The sequence below is a fragment of the Corythoichthys intestinalis genome, chromosome 12, assembly GCF_030265065.1.
Source record: "Corythoichthys intestinalis isolate RoL2023-P3 chromosome 12, ASM3026506v1, whole genome shotgun sequence".
Lineage (NCBI taxonomy): Eukaryota > Metazoa > Chordata > Actinopteri > Syngnathiformes > Syngnathidae > Corythoichthys > Corythoichthys intestinalis.
The window spans coordinates 50827258-50845943 of record NC_080406.1 but is presented as its reverse complement, the minus strand read 5'-3'; the positions used below and the strand labels follow the sequence as shown (position 1 = coordinate 50845943).

The 18686-nt window shown below is 38.9% G+C and overlaps 1 protein-coding gene across 2 annotated transcripts in view; it reads right to left on the bottom strand.

Moving 5' to 3' along the window:
- Positions 1 to 8117: 8117 nt before the first annotated feature.
- LOC130926515 (oocyte zinc finger protein XlCOF22-like) overlaps positions 8118 to 18686 on the bottom strand; it is a 38090-nt gene continuing 27521 nt past the window's right edge. The window contains exons 4-5 of one of the 2 annotated variants that reach the window (XR_009066234.1): positions 13648 to 14998; positions 8118 to 8145 (exon numbers count right to left, since the gene is read on the bottom strand). Coding sequence is in view for 1 of the 2 variants with exons in the window: in XM_057851436.1 (XP_057707419.1) it covers positions 13713 to 14998 (1286 nt within the window). In the remaining variant the exon portion in view is untranslated. Of the gene's footprint in view, positions 8146 to 9666; positions 14999 to 18686 lie in introns of those variants that run through there. The other variant, XM_057851436.1, reaches the window with a different exon arrangement.

Below are 18686 nucleotides of genomic sequence, written 5' to 3'. Positions count from 1 at the left end.
CTCCCTCGTGTTAGGGGTCGGAATCACTCCTGATCCTTTAATATCAATATTTGGAGTTTTACCGGAGGGTCTGTGGCTGCCTACTTGGGGGTGTAGGGTTATTGCTTTTACCACCCTTTTGGCGCGACGTTTGGTTCTTTTGAGGTGGAAGGAGGCTGCCCCACCCACAACTTCGCATTGGATAAGGGATGTGCTGATGAATCTTAGGCTCGAGAAAATCAGATATATTCTTCGCGGTTCTGAAAAGAAATTTTATAGTACATGGGGACCTTTTCTTTCATTCTTTGACAACACGACTACACAAGTGCAGGAATGACATATGCACTGTTATTTGCTAATTTAGCCATGGGGGATGGTCGACGGTACGGTCGCTTTCCATGCTGCTCCTATTTGGTGGGACATTTGAATGTATTGCACTGTATTTTTATTCTGTAACCATTATGTATCGAAGTGATGGCACGGAAGAACTTTCTATGACTCTCTGGACATTTACGATTAGACATAGACTTCATGGTTGTTTGTGTTGGATAACTTTGAGTGAAACATTTTTTTTTAATTTTTTTTTTTAAATTATTATTATTATTATTTTGTTTAGTTTGGGAGGGGTGTTCTGTATTTTTGTAACACCAATAAAAAGAAATTTGAAAGAAAAGAAAACGCACAAATCCTGTTCTGTTTATGTGTGTTCTCCACTTTCCATTCATTAGTCTCCTCCTCACCTAGAGTAGAGTAGAGGTCTCTCCCCTGTCACCCTCTTTGCTGCTCTGCTCTGACTTCAACAGGTCAATAAAGGTAGTGGAGTGATTATTATTAGTGTATTATTAAGACTGTCCACTTATGATAATCATACGTGAATGAGCTCACCTCCTGTACACATCGATCAGTACAGTCTATGAAGGACCAGGAGTGCAAAAATTAAATAAATACACAATTAAATACTGTATTGATCTATGCGTAAAGTGAGAAACACAGCTTATGCTCCTGAAGGAAGTCACCCTAAAGATAGTGGTAAAATGAGTGCACACCTAACTCTATAAACAAACAGGACCTTCACAGTGCATTTCTGACTAACTAGATAACGCTGCTACTTAGCTGCTGCTATTTTAGAGCTGGGATGTAACGTTTGACCGTAAAACAACAAAGTAAGACGTGCGCAGAGAGCAACTGCGAAAAAAAAAGGTAGTACCGATTGCTATCAATGTCACACGGAAAACGTGGACTGGAGTTTTCGAGATGCGGGCGTTCTCTATATGAACAAGTGGAATGGATTGGATAGCGACGCACTGAAGGGGCGCTCTACCTTACTCTATGAAGTAAGGGGAAACTTACAAATTTATGATCATATTTAAGTTAATAATGACAGGTTGTATGATTATTGATTAAAAATAATATTCTGGCAACTTTATAGTGAATATCTCAGCATTTTTTGTAATTTTTTTTTCTAAAAAAAAAAAAAAAAAAAACGACAAATTATTTAGGGGGTTTAAGAATATTTGATGGGGGTTGAAGCCCCCCTAAAATCCGCCTAACGACGCCACTGCTGGACATCACATTAACTGCTTACTTAAAAATTGGAATCCCAGACAGCACTACAGTTAACATTAAAAATGAATTCTCACCACCGCGATCTGTCATGTACAGTACACTTATCATCAAAAGTTAACCAACCTTCCAGTCTGTGAAGAACAACCTTAGCGTGGATTAGTTTGCACACAGTCGAGTGTCGATGACAAGGGGGCTCCTCTTTCACTCCACTGTTACACCCTGACTGTTACTGTATACACATGTATTGCCATATGAACAAACATTTGAGGGAATAGTTTGTGGCTTGTATTACCCAGAATACCCAAGAAAATAAGTTTTCTGTTTGCGTTTCATATTTTGCTGCGACTCATTGCAAAGCGATCCTAGTCATCCGTTTGGGTCTGAACAAAAGCAGATGACTGATGGAGACAGGTTCTTCCCAGTTTTACAGACGAGCAGTTCGTTGAGAATTTCCGTATGTCAAGACCAGTGACGTGCGGTGAGGTTCATGGTTGGTGAGGCACTGACTCCTTTAGTGTTAGATTTCCAAATAAACCAAAAAGGGTAGCTTATTCAATTGGCTACTGGTTATTTCATATCTCATCAGCATTCTTCACAAAACACGCACACACGGTGCATATTATCGATACGTAAAAGTAAGAAAATAACATGCATTTGCTCTACACCCTCAATGTGTTGGCTGTCGCAATTCTATAATTCATGCAACATAAATGAGAGTAAAGAGTGGTGTACAAAACCACAGAATTCAATTCTGACCTTTAGTGAAATATTCAGTTGTTTTTAAAACTTGTAATTCTGATACTTTAATCAATTTATTACAGATTGCTAAACAAAAAGTGTGAAAAGAAAAACAAAGAATATTTTATTTAAGGCCAAAATTTAGTTTTTAAATATTCTATTGTATGTTTCTTAGTCTTAGCTCTTTTTTTTGTAAGATTGAAATGAAAACTTTTTTTGGTCTTGCTTCTGTCCTTCACCACAAAAACCGCCGTTACTTTGAAAGGGCATAGGTTTGGTCTCAACATTTGTAGGGACGATATAACAGCATAACCTGCATGTAGGTACACTTTTTGCTAGGGACGGGACATTAATAAGACCAAACAGATTGGATGGAGGGGGCAAAGGGCCACATTTCTCATGTATATGAACCTAATTAATTAAAAGGCAAAATGATCAATGCAAAATAAATACTTATCTATTGATAATAACTTTTACGTGCATTGGTTCAGATGATACACTGTTCGATACAAACCTTTGTTTTCAAAAATTACTAAAGAAACATTTTGAAAACTTCCTGAATAAATGTCTGGTTTTTATTAGCAAACATAAACATAATGAAAATAATTCACTTAATAATGGTAGGGTCAATTCTATCCTTACAACATATGGAACTATTGAAAGATCTAAATTCTCTATGTAACTGAACATTATATCATGCAAAAAAGGTAAGGTTGCTTAAACGTTGGTGGGGACAATTTTAGCATCCTGAAAAGTTGGTAGTGTTATGTTCCTACCGTCCCTATGCAAAAAGTCCTCCTTATTTTCCTTTACATTAAAAAAAATCTCTCCGCCTCAATTGAGAGGATTGCTTCAATTAGATCGTTCTGTGTTCTATTTGACAAGCCAGAAAACACAGTGGATGTGTCCAAATGTCTAGCTAACCTTTCATCTTTCTCAGCAAAACCATGTAATCGTTCTACATATATGCCACGTTTAGAAGAGCTTACACGCTCATCGTTACCACGAAATGTTAACTCCTGTTTAGCTAGGATGCAGGTTGCATTAATGAGGTCTTTCAAACTCTTTCGGATTTCCCTTACCTTAGATTTATGGGTGCTACCGTTGAGCTTCCGCTGTTCGTCAAAGCCAAATCGATCCTTGAGCTTCCAAACGTTTTTAAAGCAATCAGGCTTTGAATGTGAGTGGTCGAGCTCTCATGTTTGCTGAGGCTTCGTGGTAGTTTTTTAATGTCACAATATCTCGTGTTAGTCCAGACATTGGCACAAGTTGAGAAGAAAAGGCAGGGAAAGCAGCAAAGCCGATTTTTCGAAGGACAGCCACATAGCCAGTCTTTTCGGGTGTACCAGTCCGTTTGAAAAGCGCAAGTTATCTTCTGTCCCGTAGTTTGAAGCAAACCTTTTAGCTCCGGTGTTGAGTTAATCGCGTCCACTTTTGACGGAAAGTCCCGTTTCACATACGCCCCCTTTCAGTGCGGCAGAGTACTATCTGCCGCAACCTGCGCTTTTTCGCAGCGGTTTTATTTCCCATCAGCAAAACTAAATATGTCGCTAACAAACATTAAATTTTAAGGGTTAAAGACATTAGCCAGACTGTGGAAAATCAGGTCAAATAAACGTATCTGGAAACATTATAATGGCGACATGCAGATGTACGGCAACCAGCACGCTCCAATTCCATATATCAACCCAGTTTGTTATTGATTGCGCAATCAGAGGTGAGGCTTTACTTGTTGCTGCCGCACCTCTCGTTTTATTTCTTTATTTGAACAGGAAATAGGCAAATTCAGCGATTTTGGCTATAAAAAATGTTTGAAATGAGTCATACATAAAGAGCAATGGACAAATATTAATATAAATTTGATGCTATAATTATTTTTTTTGTCATGATGACAGGTGAGGCTCTGCCTCACCTGCCTCCCCTGACCGCACGTCACTGGCAAGACATTTCAGTACCTCTGTCACCGCCTGAGGCCTGCAATTAAAAAAGAGTGGACACGACGTATCGCCTTGCAGTACCACTAGACATGAGGAGTGCTGCAGCCCTTTGGAAGCTTGCCACCAACTCTGACTACAGGAGCATAGGGCATATACAGTATTAGGGATTGGCCTTTCAACTGCCTGTGACTCTTTAAGAAAGTTCTGTTCTGCCGTGGAAGGAGTTTTGCTGCCAGAGGTCCTGAAAATGCCTAGCCATGATAAAATGAAAGAACATGCACAGTACTTTGAGGAGAGATGGGGGTTGCCAAAGTGTATTGGGGCTGTTGATGGTTCCCAAATCCCAATTTTAGCACCCTAGCAGTGTACTACACAGAGTATTTTAATAGAAAAGGATGGTACTCAATTGTTTTACAGGCAGTTGTAGATGGAAATTTGATTTGGAGCGCATACCCTGGGCAACCTGGTACCCTGCATGATGCCAGAGTGTTACGCTTGTTTGCTCTAGGAACTGGATGTGAGGGGCAGGGTATTTTCCCAGGAGTACATGAGGGTTGGAGGGCAGAATGTTGGCTACTATATCATTGGGAATGCTGCATATCCACTGAAAAGCTGGCTCATGAAGCCATTTGCAGACACTGGTGCCTTAACCAAAGAACAGCAGACATTAGACGTAAAGACAAGCAGGGCAAGAGTTGTGGTTGAGCATGCTTTTGGCAGACTCAAAGCTGGCGATGCCTCCAAAAGTGCAATGACTGCAGCCTTGAGAGGATAAATTCCATGGTGCTCACGTGCTGTGTGCTTGATAACCTCTGTGAGAGTCACAATGAGATGTGGAGAGAGGAGTGGAGCGAGCCACTGCTACAGCAGCCAGACACTCATGTTCTACCACCTGCTGCAGATGCTGAAGGTGTAGCTGTGTGTTCAGCCTTGATGTGTCACTTTGTGTTGCCCATCTAAATAATAATTGTACATCCACCATGACTCGTTTTCTGTTTTTATTCAAAATAAAAATCTTATAAATTGCATTTATGTTTTGTGTGCATTATCATAAACCCACTTTCCAGCTGTAGCTGGCTATAAAGGCCAAATTTTAGAACGTGGTGTCATGTGTTAACTAGTCACACACTAGATTGCAAGCCACATGTTAAGGAATACTTCAGTGTACTAGTAATCAGACATAAAACGTCTTGTGTTATTCAAAGTAATATATTTGAATGAAAAATCACTCTGTGCAACAAAAGAAAAATTTACATGTACGAAATTTGGTTAAGTCCCATTTCTTTTAATTAAGGTTTTTCGTGTCGATTGGAGATTCTGTTCATGATGTACAGAATACCCTCCATTACAATATTATGCTGAAGACTGGACTCTGACAGCTGAGCCTGATGCTGCTTTTCAATTTGTTGAGTTTGGTCTTCAAACAGCTGCAGCATCCTATCAAATTGCGCATCTCTTTGCCTTTTGTATTCTGCGTCTGAAGCCTGCCATTCCTGCACAGCTGTAAGCAGTGTGTCCGTCTTTCTCCTTTTTGCTGCAAAAAATAAGGAAGGTGGAAACTCACAGTTTGAGCAAAACTGGATGTACACGACACTACAAGTTCTCAACAAGTTTGCACTACTTCTTAGCAGGATTCAGGAACAACAGATTATTTTCTTACCAGGTCTGGGATGGCAGAGAGTGGTGGAAGCTGGGCTTGGCTGATAATTTGGAAATCCGGACAAGCAGGAAACTGGTGTGTAGTTACTGAAGGGATGTACATTTTAAAGAAAAAAAAGGAACATCAAGTTAACATCAAGTTTCTCATCCTCCATTATTGATCTTTGTTGTGCTGTCAGTTTTGCATTTTTTTCTAACAAGACCTTAAGTGCCTATGACAGCAAAAAGCATGTTTATTTCATATTTTCCGCGGTATTTTATGCTCCTGAATTAAATGGACCGCTTGGATGTGTGTGGAAGTGATTGATATATTTATTTAGTTTTTTGAATCCTGTGCCATGAAAATGCGCGACTTTGTGTTTTGATGAGGATTGCTAATGTGACGTCAGCGGGATAGTCATCTTCAGTATACAGCCAATACTACAGTATGCAGAACGACTGCAGATTCAGCTAATTTTGGGGATTAATTTGTTTATTTTTCGCATCACGCCAGCCAAACGGCTGCAGAAAAATGTTGCTGCACCAGGGAGAGGCGTGTGAGCCTTTTTGGGGTTTCAAAGAGTTCCCATTCACCGGTGGATATTGGCCAAAACAAGCCCTACTACTGTGGGACCATGGGACTTACAAGGAAGTGAGTAAACATCGTGTTTTGTATTATGTCAAATACTGGGATCATTTTAATACGTAAGTGGCTTGCATTTTGTTGCTGACATGCTCCTTGTCCACTCGGCCGACGACCGGTGGCTTGTCGCACATCCCCCCACCGGGAGAACACTATATTCGGCTTGTTGCCCTCTTCATGTGCCCGGTGTTCTGTCAAATTTTCCACCCAATCAGAAACGGTGTACCGCAAGCAACACGTCACTTCCGTTCATTAATATTCATGACATTAGCTACTGTTGCTAAGTAGGGACAAGCTACGGGTTGTCCCTAATAGAAAATGAATGGAAATAGTGTGCGAAGGAGATGTTTACAGAGCGAAACCTACCAATTCTCTCTGAAAATGATGCGCCTGGTGCCAAATTCACTAGCAAAGATGTGGAAGAACAATAAAAATGTTCAGTTAAAGAGATTGCTTGAGTGTCGAAGGCTGAAAAAGACGAAAAAAAACGAGCCGACCTAAGCATAATCTTAGCTTTTTTATCGATGCGACTGACAATGAGATTCTCCTGTTTCAACAAGCTATACTTTACCATCAGCCCTGTCTTTCTTATATATCCTCTGATTGTCCGACGTCTTTTACCGTTCTTGGGGGTAATTTAGTTAGCTTTGTGTAGCGATCGCAAATGGTACTCAGTGACAGCCAACGAACACTTTTAATTTTTTCATTGATAAAAAATCTTAATTCTATCATTTATTTACACTTCCCCCTTACTAACGTTGTTTTTTTTTATATATATAAACTGTATATAACAGAAACGGTAACAGTGGCAGCCAGATACCATTGTAATTCTTTTCAGGTCAATCATTGTCAGACAGAAGCAGTACGGCACAACGTTACGCTAAAAAAACTAAGTTAAAAATATAAAAATGGCTTACCTCTTTGTCCTCTGAAAGACCATGATAACTCAACAAAATGTTTACTGCATATGAAATGTGAATGATTCACCAGGCTGATGTTAAAGTCCGCGCAAGTTGATTCGGTCTTCACATTTTTTCCTCCCGAGTTTTTGGTTTCCGGAAACGTATGAAGAAAATATCCTTCATGTGTCGTAATGTCTAGAGTCGTTTCTACAAGTTCCAAAAAAGCAATGCGTGATTGGCATGTTCGTTTTTGAAAGATTACCGGAGAAAAGTGGCACAAATCACATTGTTTCTATGCGAGGGCGGGTCTATAATGTCCCACTTTGGCTTTTCTTCCGCTTTACGATGCGACGTCATGGTCTAAAAATAGCATGCGTGCGGTACGTCATTGCAACTTTGTGTTAAAAATGGCCGCGAATACAGCGGTTACAAAGTAAACACTACAAACTTTCTTTAAATAAAGGAGTGTTTACTTACGTTTGATCATGGATGGGCATGTAGAAAAGCTAACTGCCAGACACATTCTGTCATGTTAGCTGCACAACAACTGCCGCCGCTCTCCTATGACTCTCTCGCTGTTTGTCTTCGCCGTGTAGTAAAGCATTATTTTGCCATATTCGTGTTGACCATTTGGCAGCTACGCTCACCTCCGATGTTGGCCGGTTTGTCCGGCGGTCATTGTCCAGCTGCTTCCCCGCAAACGAGCCCTCAGCAGGGGAACGACGAGCTCCTGACGACGATCCTGAAAATATAAGTGATTATCTCTGCATTTGGTGATTTTTGTGCATCTAATGTAAAATCTGAGAGTTTTATAGCCATTTTAAGTTTTGTTGTACTTCTACAAAAAATAATTAATCGGGACTATATAAGGGAACGACTTTGTATTTTTTTATGCCGCTGCTCATGGAGACTCATATATGGCTAAGATAGGTGCCTGTTTTGGTTTTAGGTCAGTAGCAGCTTTGGTTTTGAAAATAATTGAATTTGAAGTTTTTGAAAATAGGCCCCCTACTGATCGGCCCCGTTTCCCGTGTCATGTCAAGTATTACGAAGTCTATGTTTGAATAAACAAGTTTTGAGACAAGTGGTGGTTAATAAAGAAACTTAGCTCAATTAGTTACTTTTTTTCCCCCGAACAAAGCATACAGTGCCCTCCATAATTATTGGCACCCCTGGTTAAGATGTGTTTTTTAGCTTCTAATAAATTTTTTTAATTCAAATAATATGGGACCTTAATGGAAAAAAGAGAAAAATCCAACTTTCAATACAAGTGCATTTATTCAGTGGGGAAAAAATCTCACATAAAGAAATAATTATTTGACATCAAATAATGTGTGTCACAATTATTAGCACCCCTGGTGTTAATACTTTGTACAACCCCCTTTTGCCAACAAAACAGCCCCTAATCTTCTCCTATAATGTTTCACAAGATGGGAAAAGACAGAAAGAGGGATCTTCAGCCATTCCTCTTTGCAGAATCTTTGCAATACCAGGTGTTGCTTTGAAATACCAGGACATTTTAAATCAAAATCTGTTGCTGGGTGAGCTCAAGAGGAGAGTACAGAGGAGAGGACCCAGGTCCCTGGATGATTTAGAGAGATTCTGCAAAGAGGAAGTGTCTCATACCATTTGCCCGTTTTCGTGTTCGCCCCGCTCTGGTTGTTGTGGTCTTTGATTTTCTTATAGTCCTGTCTCAGATTCTTCACCTTCTCCCTACATTGTTTTGTGCTGTGATAAATCCTAGCCTTTTCGAGATATGAGCTTATCTCGGCAAATATTCTTATGTTCCGTTGTGACCCCTCAAGTCCCTTTTGGACGCTCGCATATGAATAAATAGCAAGGAGAGCTTTTACCTCCTCGTCGCTCCACTGAGAATTTCCTGGCTCCATTATTTTTGTGACTTGTAACAACACAGCAACAACAATGAATGACCGCAGGGTAGTTTTTTTTTTTTTTTTTTTAAATGGCGGCTCCACGTGATGCGCAAGAAGTAAGGGGCGTGGCTGTTGATTTTCAGCGAATCTACAAAGAGCTACGTAATATAGCTCCTGCAGCCCCACGGAAAGTATTCACTTCAGAGTAGTGTTAATCTTACTTTAAAAAAATGTAATTACAGTTACAAATTATTTCTCCCAAAAAGTAATTGCATTAGTAACTCAGTTACCTGAATGTAAGAATAATTACTTACTTGGCAAAGTAATTGGTGATAATTTTAATTTTTTCTCAAAAAAAAAAAAAAAAAAAAAAAAAAACAGGTCACACAATGTGAAGTTTAAAGGGTTTTTGGGACAATTGGCCCTAGCCCAGTTCTTTACCCTAAACTTAACTAGACAGACTTTGCAGATATTGCGATAACTAGATAGTAACCTTTGCTATGTGTGGAAATCATTTAATGTTGTGAATCAACCGTTAAAGTTGTTAAAATTGCTCCCGTTATTGCATTAGTTCCCTTCAGTCTACTTTTGACGAGTAAGTTTTAAAACTATTTCATCATTTTAAGATAGATTTAAGTCAAGATTTTGCCGATTTAGGAGCATTTTAGATAAAAAGTTACTTTGGTTCGCTAGGAAGGTTCTCTACAACAGCGCCTTCCCGAGAAGGCTACTGCTTTAAGATGGCGGCTGTTTACTAATGCATGTAGTTCTTTATTATACATGTTGCTAATGCAGCCGTGTCTGTCATATGCATCTAGTTCTCTATATATGTGATATCTACCGAAGCATCATATGGGCGTAGTTTGTAGGCTATCAGCTACAGTCAGGTATTATTTCTCGGTATTATTGGAGCCACCTAGCATAGTAGCATCGTGTTTGCAACTGCGTCACCCTCCCTTGCCTCCTCCCCACTCCTGCTCTGCTCTCTCGTCTCCATGAGTCCATCTTTCTCAGACTTTTCTCACGTCAGTCAACCAACCTAGCAACGCACACCTTTCCCGCCTCAGTAACGGTAACGGCGTTGCCAAGATGAGAAAAGTAATTAATTAGATTACTCACTACTGAAGAAACTAACGCCGTTATATTCTAACGCCGTTATTAACAACGCTGCTTCAGAGTGGTTCTCGTCCCTAGTTCCTCCATAACCGAACACGCAAAACGACATCACCCACCCCCAAAAGATGCTCCTGGAACTTTGTCGTTCGCTCGGTCATTTTCCCCACTTGATTTCTGAATGCTGGACAACGAGTCGATGGAGATGCCTTGCACCTCTTTCATTAGTTCGGTCAGCTAGGCTAAAGTAGGCAACAAAACTTCAACGAGTGCCCAGACGACTAGAAGATTGGCAAAGGTTTGTTAGACCATAATGCTGGACACGTCGTCGAGACTTCGATTAAGTTTAGTGAAATAGAGGAAAAACAAAGACCAGAGAGGAAAATTGGCCAGTCTTATCTTCATCTCGTTTTCTTTGATCTATTTCTCTCATACAACTCAACTCTATATTTTGACATGATTAAAAAAAATCAACTGTGATTCTAGCGTGATCATTTTTCCTGTAAGGTTCATTACTGCGGTGAAGTGAGCCATGCGGTCTTTTCAATTAAAAAAAATTTTTTTTTAGCTTTTTTAAAAATATATATATATATATATCCATACAATTACACACATACTACAGCAAAACAGATACAAAACTGTACAATACAAAGAAACACAAAAACATAAATGAAAGAAAAAAATAATAAATGAGGCACTTTGTCCATACTGTACTACTCGTGAGTCAGGCAGAATTCTTTCAAAAAATAAGGCACTTCAATTGTCCTATGTACAAAAACAGGAACACAAAAAATACAACAAATAAGAGTCAATCAATGACAGATCCCTGAGATATTGTACAAATACTCTTCTTGTTCTTCATATGCTTAAGCGTAACGCACAAGCGTCTATATAAGAATTAAATTCCAAAAGAAATAGTTGAAAATATGGCACAGACCTTGAAATTCTCACCTTGTGCAAGTAAAATTTACCAAAAAGCAACATCAGATTTGGTACAAAGGATAAAGTTTTAACATCAGCTCTAAATCCAACAATTATCACACTTGGTTCAATGACAATAGCATGCTCAGTTTTTTCACCCAAAAAAAAAAAATGCACAAAATCTCTCCAAAATGCAGTTGTCACAGGACAGAAGTAAAAAAAAAAATGTATAAGTGTCTCTGGTTCTTTTCAATTGCGTATCCCTTTTCAGTATTATGCAAGACAGATCATGACGATGACGTCACGCGGAAATGTAGTCCTGTGGTCTACGAGCTTGTTTCTCCCCGGGAAATACGGGTTCGAATTCCGCTGGAGACATTATTTTACTTGTTTTCCTTGATAAAAAAATGAATGATGGCTGCCTGATTAATGAAAACACTATTGTGAAATTAGGCAAGCATTTCGTATAAATGTGCCGTGTGTATAAAAGGATATTGACAGATTGTATTGAATTTGCGCTAATATTTATATGCTATCTGAATGATAAAATTAAGAATTGTTCCACAAACTGCAAGGAGAGTACTATGAACCTGCGCTGATTATGAGTAAAAAAGTCACAAGACCAATTAGTTATTAAAGTGAAAAGTTAGTCACAAAAAATACAAAAGCATAAAAAATTTAAAGAGCGATAAATTGGAAAACTAAGAGGTGTGACCCAACCTAAAATGAGAGTACTATGACCCTGCACTGGTTTGGGGTCAAAAGGTCAAATAGCCTTCGCTCTAATGAAGTCTAAAGTTCGTCAATAAATTCAAAAATCATTTAAAAAATATGTAGAGATAAATTGGAAAACTAAGAGGTGTACCTAACCTACAAGGACAGTACTATGACCCTGCACATGTTTGGCGTCAAAAGGTCAAAGGACCTGAGAGCTATTGAAGTTTAGTCTAGATAGTCCATAAATTCAAAAAAATATTTAAAAAAATATCGATGGGTACATTTTAAAACTAAGTGGTGAGCCTTGTTTTCCAAGTACAGTACTTCAAACCTTTACTTGTTTGGGGTCAAAAGGTCAAATGGCCTCAGATCTATAGAAGTTTAAGCTAGCCAATACATTTAAAAAATCATTTAAAAAACATGGAGAAATTCAAAAACCAAGAGGTCTCTCAATGTCATTCTCCAAGTACAGCACTTCAGCCCTCCACTTGTTTGGGGTCAAAAGATCAAATGGCCTTTCCCGTCTACAAGATAGAATGAACTCATGTACCTGTGTATTCATTGTTCGATACTGAGTTAATTGGGTTAGCTCCCTTTATTGTAATTGGAGATGGATTGATTCCTTATCCTTTTTTTTTTTTTTTTTTTTTTTGCATTCCATATTTAATTTTAATTGCGCATAGTGGCAAGTCCGAAATGTAATAAACATGAGCAAGTTGTACCGTGTTCCTTTTCATAGTTAAAAGCATTGGATTATTATAAATTAGCATGTGTATCTTTTTGAAAATTGATGTATCCCAATGACAGCCTTACTTTAGTAACTACAGTGGTACCTCGACACACGATCTTTTCGCCATCTGACGTAAAATTTGACTCCCTATTTGTTTCTATATCTGACGAGATGCTCGAAATACGACGACTTTTGACAGCGCCGCAGTTTTTTGGTGTTGCCGGAAGAGGGACGCACGGCTGATTTTCTTGTGAGAGAACTCAACACTAGATCCAAAAAGGTTAGTGCAGGTGGAGAAAAAAAAGAAAAGGTGACAGTTACCATTGAAATGAAGATGTAAATGATTGCAAAATATAAGCATGGTGTGTGTATCCATGAACTGGGTCGACAATAGGGGCGAAGAATGTCGATCTCGGCCGGCGGTCCTTCCCTGCTCGCCAGTCTTCATAAGTTAAGGTGACAATTTCTACTGTGGTACCATCGCCAAAGAAATGGCCAGATTCGTCAGGTTTCTAATCTTTTATTCCATCAACTTGTGCAACACTGACACCAGCATCAAAACAAGAAACAAAATAGAACCGCGCGGTGCGTTCAGGTACAGCAAAAAAAGTCAGCCACATTAGATCCCGATAGATAAATAATGACATTATTTATGAATGATTTTGAATTTTTGGAATTTGGGGTCTGCTGTTTCAAATATTAAATGTGAAAAGTGTCATTTGAAAGAGGGCCAGTATTATATAAATAATGCTACTTATCTTGATAAAGTTCAATCAGGTGAGGTTTCGACAATAAGGTGGATGCACATCATACAACGATTGGACAAAGCAAAGCACCAAAAGTGCCAATCCTCAACAGGATTAAAGGAAGTTCTACAGAGTACAATCACCTTGCGTGCAGAATCTGATGAAGCCAGCATGGATGACAGGCAAAACAGTCATTGGCCACTGCTTCTCACACCAACACACACACGTGTCTCTTCACCTGATACTTCCAAGCGAATTCTTGACCACAGAATGAGCAGGAAAAAGGGTTTTCACCATTGTGGGTTCTTGTGTGTTGGTTTAAGTGTTGCCTCCGAGCAAATCTTTGATCACAAACTGAGCAGGAAAAAGGTTTTTCGCCAGTGTGGGTTCTTGTGTGGATTTTCAAGTGTTCCTTTTGAGTGAATCTTTGATCACAAATTGAGCAGGAATAAGGTTTTTCGCCAGTGTGGATTCTTGTGTGTATTTTTAGGGAGCACTTACGACTGAATCCCTGACCACAAACTGAGCAGGAAAAAGGTTTTTCGCCAGTGTGTGTCCTTTCGTGATTTTGTAAGACTTGCGTTACAGAGAATCTTTGACCACAAACTGAGCAGGAAAACGGTTTATCGCCAGTGTGAGTTCTTTCGTGACTTTTTAAGTGTTTCTTTGTGATGAATCGTCTATCGCAAATTGAGCAGGAAAAAGGTTTTTCGCCAGTGTGGATCCTTTCGTGACTTTGTAAGACTTGCGTTCGAGAGAATCTTTGACCACAAACTGAGCAGGAAAACGGTTTTTCACCAGTGTGGGTTCTTTCGTGATTTTGTAAGTTTTGATTTGTGGAGAATCTTTGATCACAAATTGAGCAGGAAAAAGGTTTGCCAGTGTGGATTCTTGTGTGTATTTTTAAGGAGCTCTTGCAACTGAATACTTGACCACAAACTAAACAGGAAAAAGGTTTTTCGCCAGTGTGAGTTCTTGTGTGGATTTCCAAGTGTTTCTTTTGAGCAAATCTTCGATCACAAACTGAGCAGACAAAAGGTTTTTCACCAGTGTGGCTCCTCATATGCATATGACAAGTTTTCTTATTAGCAAAGGTTTTCTCGCACTGAGAACATTTGCAGGGTTGGTCGTCACTGTGAGATTTCTTATGACCATCATCATTGTAAGGTGATTGTGATGTGGTGCCATTTTTGTCTGATGGAGCGATGAAAATGTCTGCTTGCAATCCTTCTGTTGACCTGCAGCCACTTGCAGGCTCCGCCCCTTTGCCGGCCTCACTCGGACCATCTTCACTCTTCAAGGGCTCACCAGTCGACCTGATAATACTTTCCTCCTCTTTAACGCATGGCAGCTCTTCCTCCTCCTTTTTGATTGAAAGTTGCTTCTGGTGACAGGGGTTTGGCTCCTCCTCTTTGATTTGGGGTGGCTTAACATCCTCTTTAACGCCAGGAGATTCTGGCTCATGCCGCTCAGCACCAAGATATTTTCTGAAACCTGCAAGACACAAGAAAAACTTTGAATATATTTTATGGACTCCCACCGCGCCTTTCCTTTGTGCAAAACTTGAAGACGAGTACAGCGATCCCTTGCGGTTTCGCGGAATCAATGCATGTCGCGGTTTTAAAAAGTATTGAGATTTTTAAAAATTAAAAAAAAAAAAAAAAACAGAAGGAAAAAATTATGCTGTTTCATTTTAAGGCGCAACAGACATTGTTTCGCATTGCGATGCATACGAAAATTTGGTGCTGAAAACTATCTGCCAAAAATAGATAATGAATGAATGAATGAATGAATGAATTTATTGTCATTGTCATCATCATCATAATCATTGACAGTTTCAGAGTGTGGAATTTGCCCGAAAAAAAAATAAAGACGATGACAGACAAAGGAAAGACGGGAAAAGCAAATGCTTATCGATACCCGTCCCCCAACAGCCAGGGACGCACAGACAGCATATTTGTGTTACAGTCCAGTTATCATCATCTTTTTTTTTTTTTTTTTTTAAACTCACATATCATTCAAAAGTCATTGATTGCCATGGAATTTCACATATTGTCAATTTGAGTGGGTTCATTGTATCAGTTGATGTCCAAGTAGGTGTAGGGAGGGATGGCCGGGGGTATCATGGAGGCCCACGTCTGCTGTATCCGCTTCATAAGATTAGTCATCATCCTCCCTTGCCCGGTTTCCGCGAGCGAGCCTTTCGGGATCCTGGAGCTCCGTCCGTAAAAATGCAATTTTGGTGAAATGTTTTGAAAACGAATCGTGTGAAGAAGCTTAGTCCTCTTGTGATGACGTCATTAAAACACAGCATATGGAAAGCGTCATTGTGTAAATATGAGTATGAGTTTTTATGCTACATTCGCTTTCATATATTAAAAAAATTGTACTCATATTTACGCATTTGTGTTCATATTTAGGCATTTGTATCTCGAACCACCAAATTCTGATCTCAGATTGTTTTTGCAGGTGCATGAATACAACTCCCTTTTCAATGACAAGGAATCTTGTCTGTGGAGTATTTCACGTTTACGGCTACGCATCAAAAGTGTTGGAATTACGTCACGTAGATCTCGGGGAAAACTAATTGATCTTCTTGAATATAAGCATTTCATTCTGACTAAATGCTTTCTCTTGTCACTGCACTATGCCTGTGTATGTCAGTGTACTTGTTAGTATGTTGATAAAATATTTGTAAATGATTAGACTAATAACCCAATTAATGTAATTTTTGGACTATAAGGCGCACTTGACTATAAGCCGCCACCCACCAAATTTGAGACAAAAATGGCATTTGTTCATAGATGAGCGGCAGCTGTCCTTACTGTATTATGGGGTATTTACACCAAAAGATATTAACCCGTAAGACTTTATTTGACAGCGGCATCATAAGACCAAATGAACCACCATGAAGCTTTGAACCATTTTGCTGCCAAGCTTCATTGCTTCAAGAAGCTTCATTTGGCCATTATTGCTCCCTTGAGGGACAGAGTCAACCTCTGCTGCTACCTGCTGTCAACACTGTTGTCGTCCAACATGCCTCCTTGCATGCACTGCAGCGCTACAGATGTAAATGACAATCAAAATTAATGTACTGTACCAATTATTTCTTCATTTACTGTTCTAGTTGTTTCATTAATTGCTAGTTATGGTATTTGGTGACACTTTATTTGACAGTGGCACCATAAGACTGTCATAAGACCATCATAAGCATGATACTGCTATGAGCATTAATCAATGCTTATGACAGACATCATTTTGTGTCATCCGGCAAATTATCTTACTTTTGAATGGATGTTTAAGATCTGAGCTGGACATAAATGCAGTTAGTGACAAAATTAGACAAACAACACTTAATGACATCTGTCATATGCATTCACTAACGCCCATGATAGTGTCATGTCATAATTATGACGGTCTTACGGCAGTCTTATGATGCCGCTGTCAAATAAAGTGCTTCCTATTAACCCAATAAATCAACAAATAAGACGCACTGGACTATAAGCCGCAGGATTCAAAATGAGGGAAAAAAGTAACGGCTTAGAGTTTGAAAATTATGGTACCTAAATTTTGATATCTACCTGTCGTCTTTCCACTAACACTGCTGATTCACAGTCTATTATTGTGCTAAAAATCTTAAAATATGACCCAGACAGTTGTCCCATGATAGTACAAAATGTTGTTTAATGCCAAGTTTTAAAAGGGTTAGGGTTTAGTTAAGTTTTTTTTTTTTTTGTTAAACCTGTCCTGTTCAGCTGCTTGACACGGAGAATGGAAATCTGAGTGTCCGATTGGTCTGAACAGTTTTAATGTATCACATGGGAGTATGACATATTCCCATTGTGATCATTCAACATGCCTCATTGATTAGTAGAAAGCAGCGAACAGGAAGGGGTTAAGGGGGGACAGAAGACAAGGAGGAGAGAGAGAAGTACAAACAACAAGAAATACATTGACGCCTACAGTAACAATGAATATGTTGGTGCTATAGTTAGCCAGTTGTATTTCCAGCTGACACCATAGGGGGGGCCTGATAACCAAGGAAAGAGAGGGGAGGAGGGCAGGCAGTCTAAAGGCTAAGTGATTGGCAGGGGTGGAGTGTACACAAATCAGCCAGAGTTTTAAAAATTCTTGATGAAAAATGCCTTGGGCGGGAATGTAGTTCAGGTAATTAAAATTCAGGCCTCCTAATAAGTAAAATGAATGATCAATTTTCTGGACTTTGACTTTCTTGATAAAATTAAATTCTACTTATTGATTCATAGTAGTGTTGCACCGATACCATTTTTGGGCCCGACACCTATACCTGGTTGTGCAGTATCGGCCAATACTGATACCATTCCAATACCACTCTGTTTGCAAAAAAAAAAAAATATATATATATATATATACTGTATATATAGTATATACACATTAGGCCCTGAACGATATTGGAAAAAACTATTGCTGCGATTTTTTTGGAGTTTGCGATGTATTATTATATTGCGATATTAAAAAAATAATATTTTTTTTTCAGAAATTTTACTAGATGACTTGAATAGCTGTTTGGAAAGACTTTGGATGACTCACCATGACCACAGTGCACAGTATTCCATCGTTTTTCGCGGTTAATAGGGACGAGAACCCGCCGCGATAAGTGAAAAACCGCCAAGTTGTGTTTTTTGCGTGTGTGCTCACTGTATTTATTCAGATTTAGCATTGGAAACAGATACATGTAAGACATGCATTTTCTCACTTTTTTTCCCCAAAAGTATGATTTACCAAAAAATAAATAAATAAATAAATAAATAAATATATATATATATATATATATATATATATATATATATATATGTTAATAAGTGGTTCTTAAGCACTTCAAATGCAATAATTATGATCCGTTTTAAACATAACTGTCCCACCGAATCATTTTTAAACAAGAATAAAGTACTGTAGTGGAAAATTGCTTGGCTTTATTATTATATTATATATATATTATTATTATTATATATATGTCTCGAACGTCTCCACACACACACGCACACCCCCCCCACACATACACAGATGTATTATATACATATACGTGTACATAATGTAATTGCTTCAAACGAAGCAAATCATTTACAAAGTTTGCAAACAATAGTAGAGACTATGCAGTGGTGCAACTTTATGTTGGCTAACCAGTCCATTGCATGGCTACTAA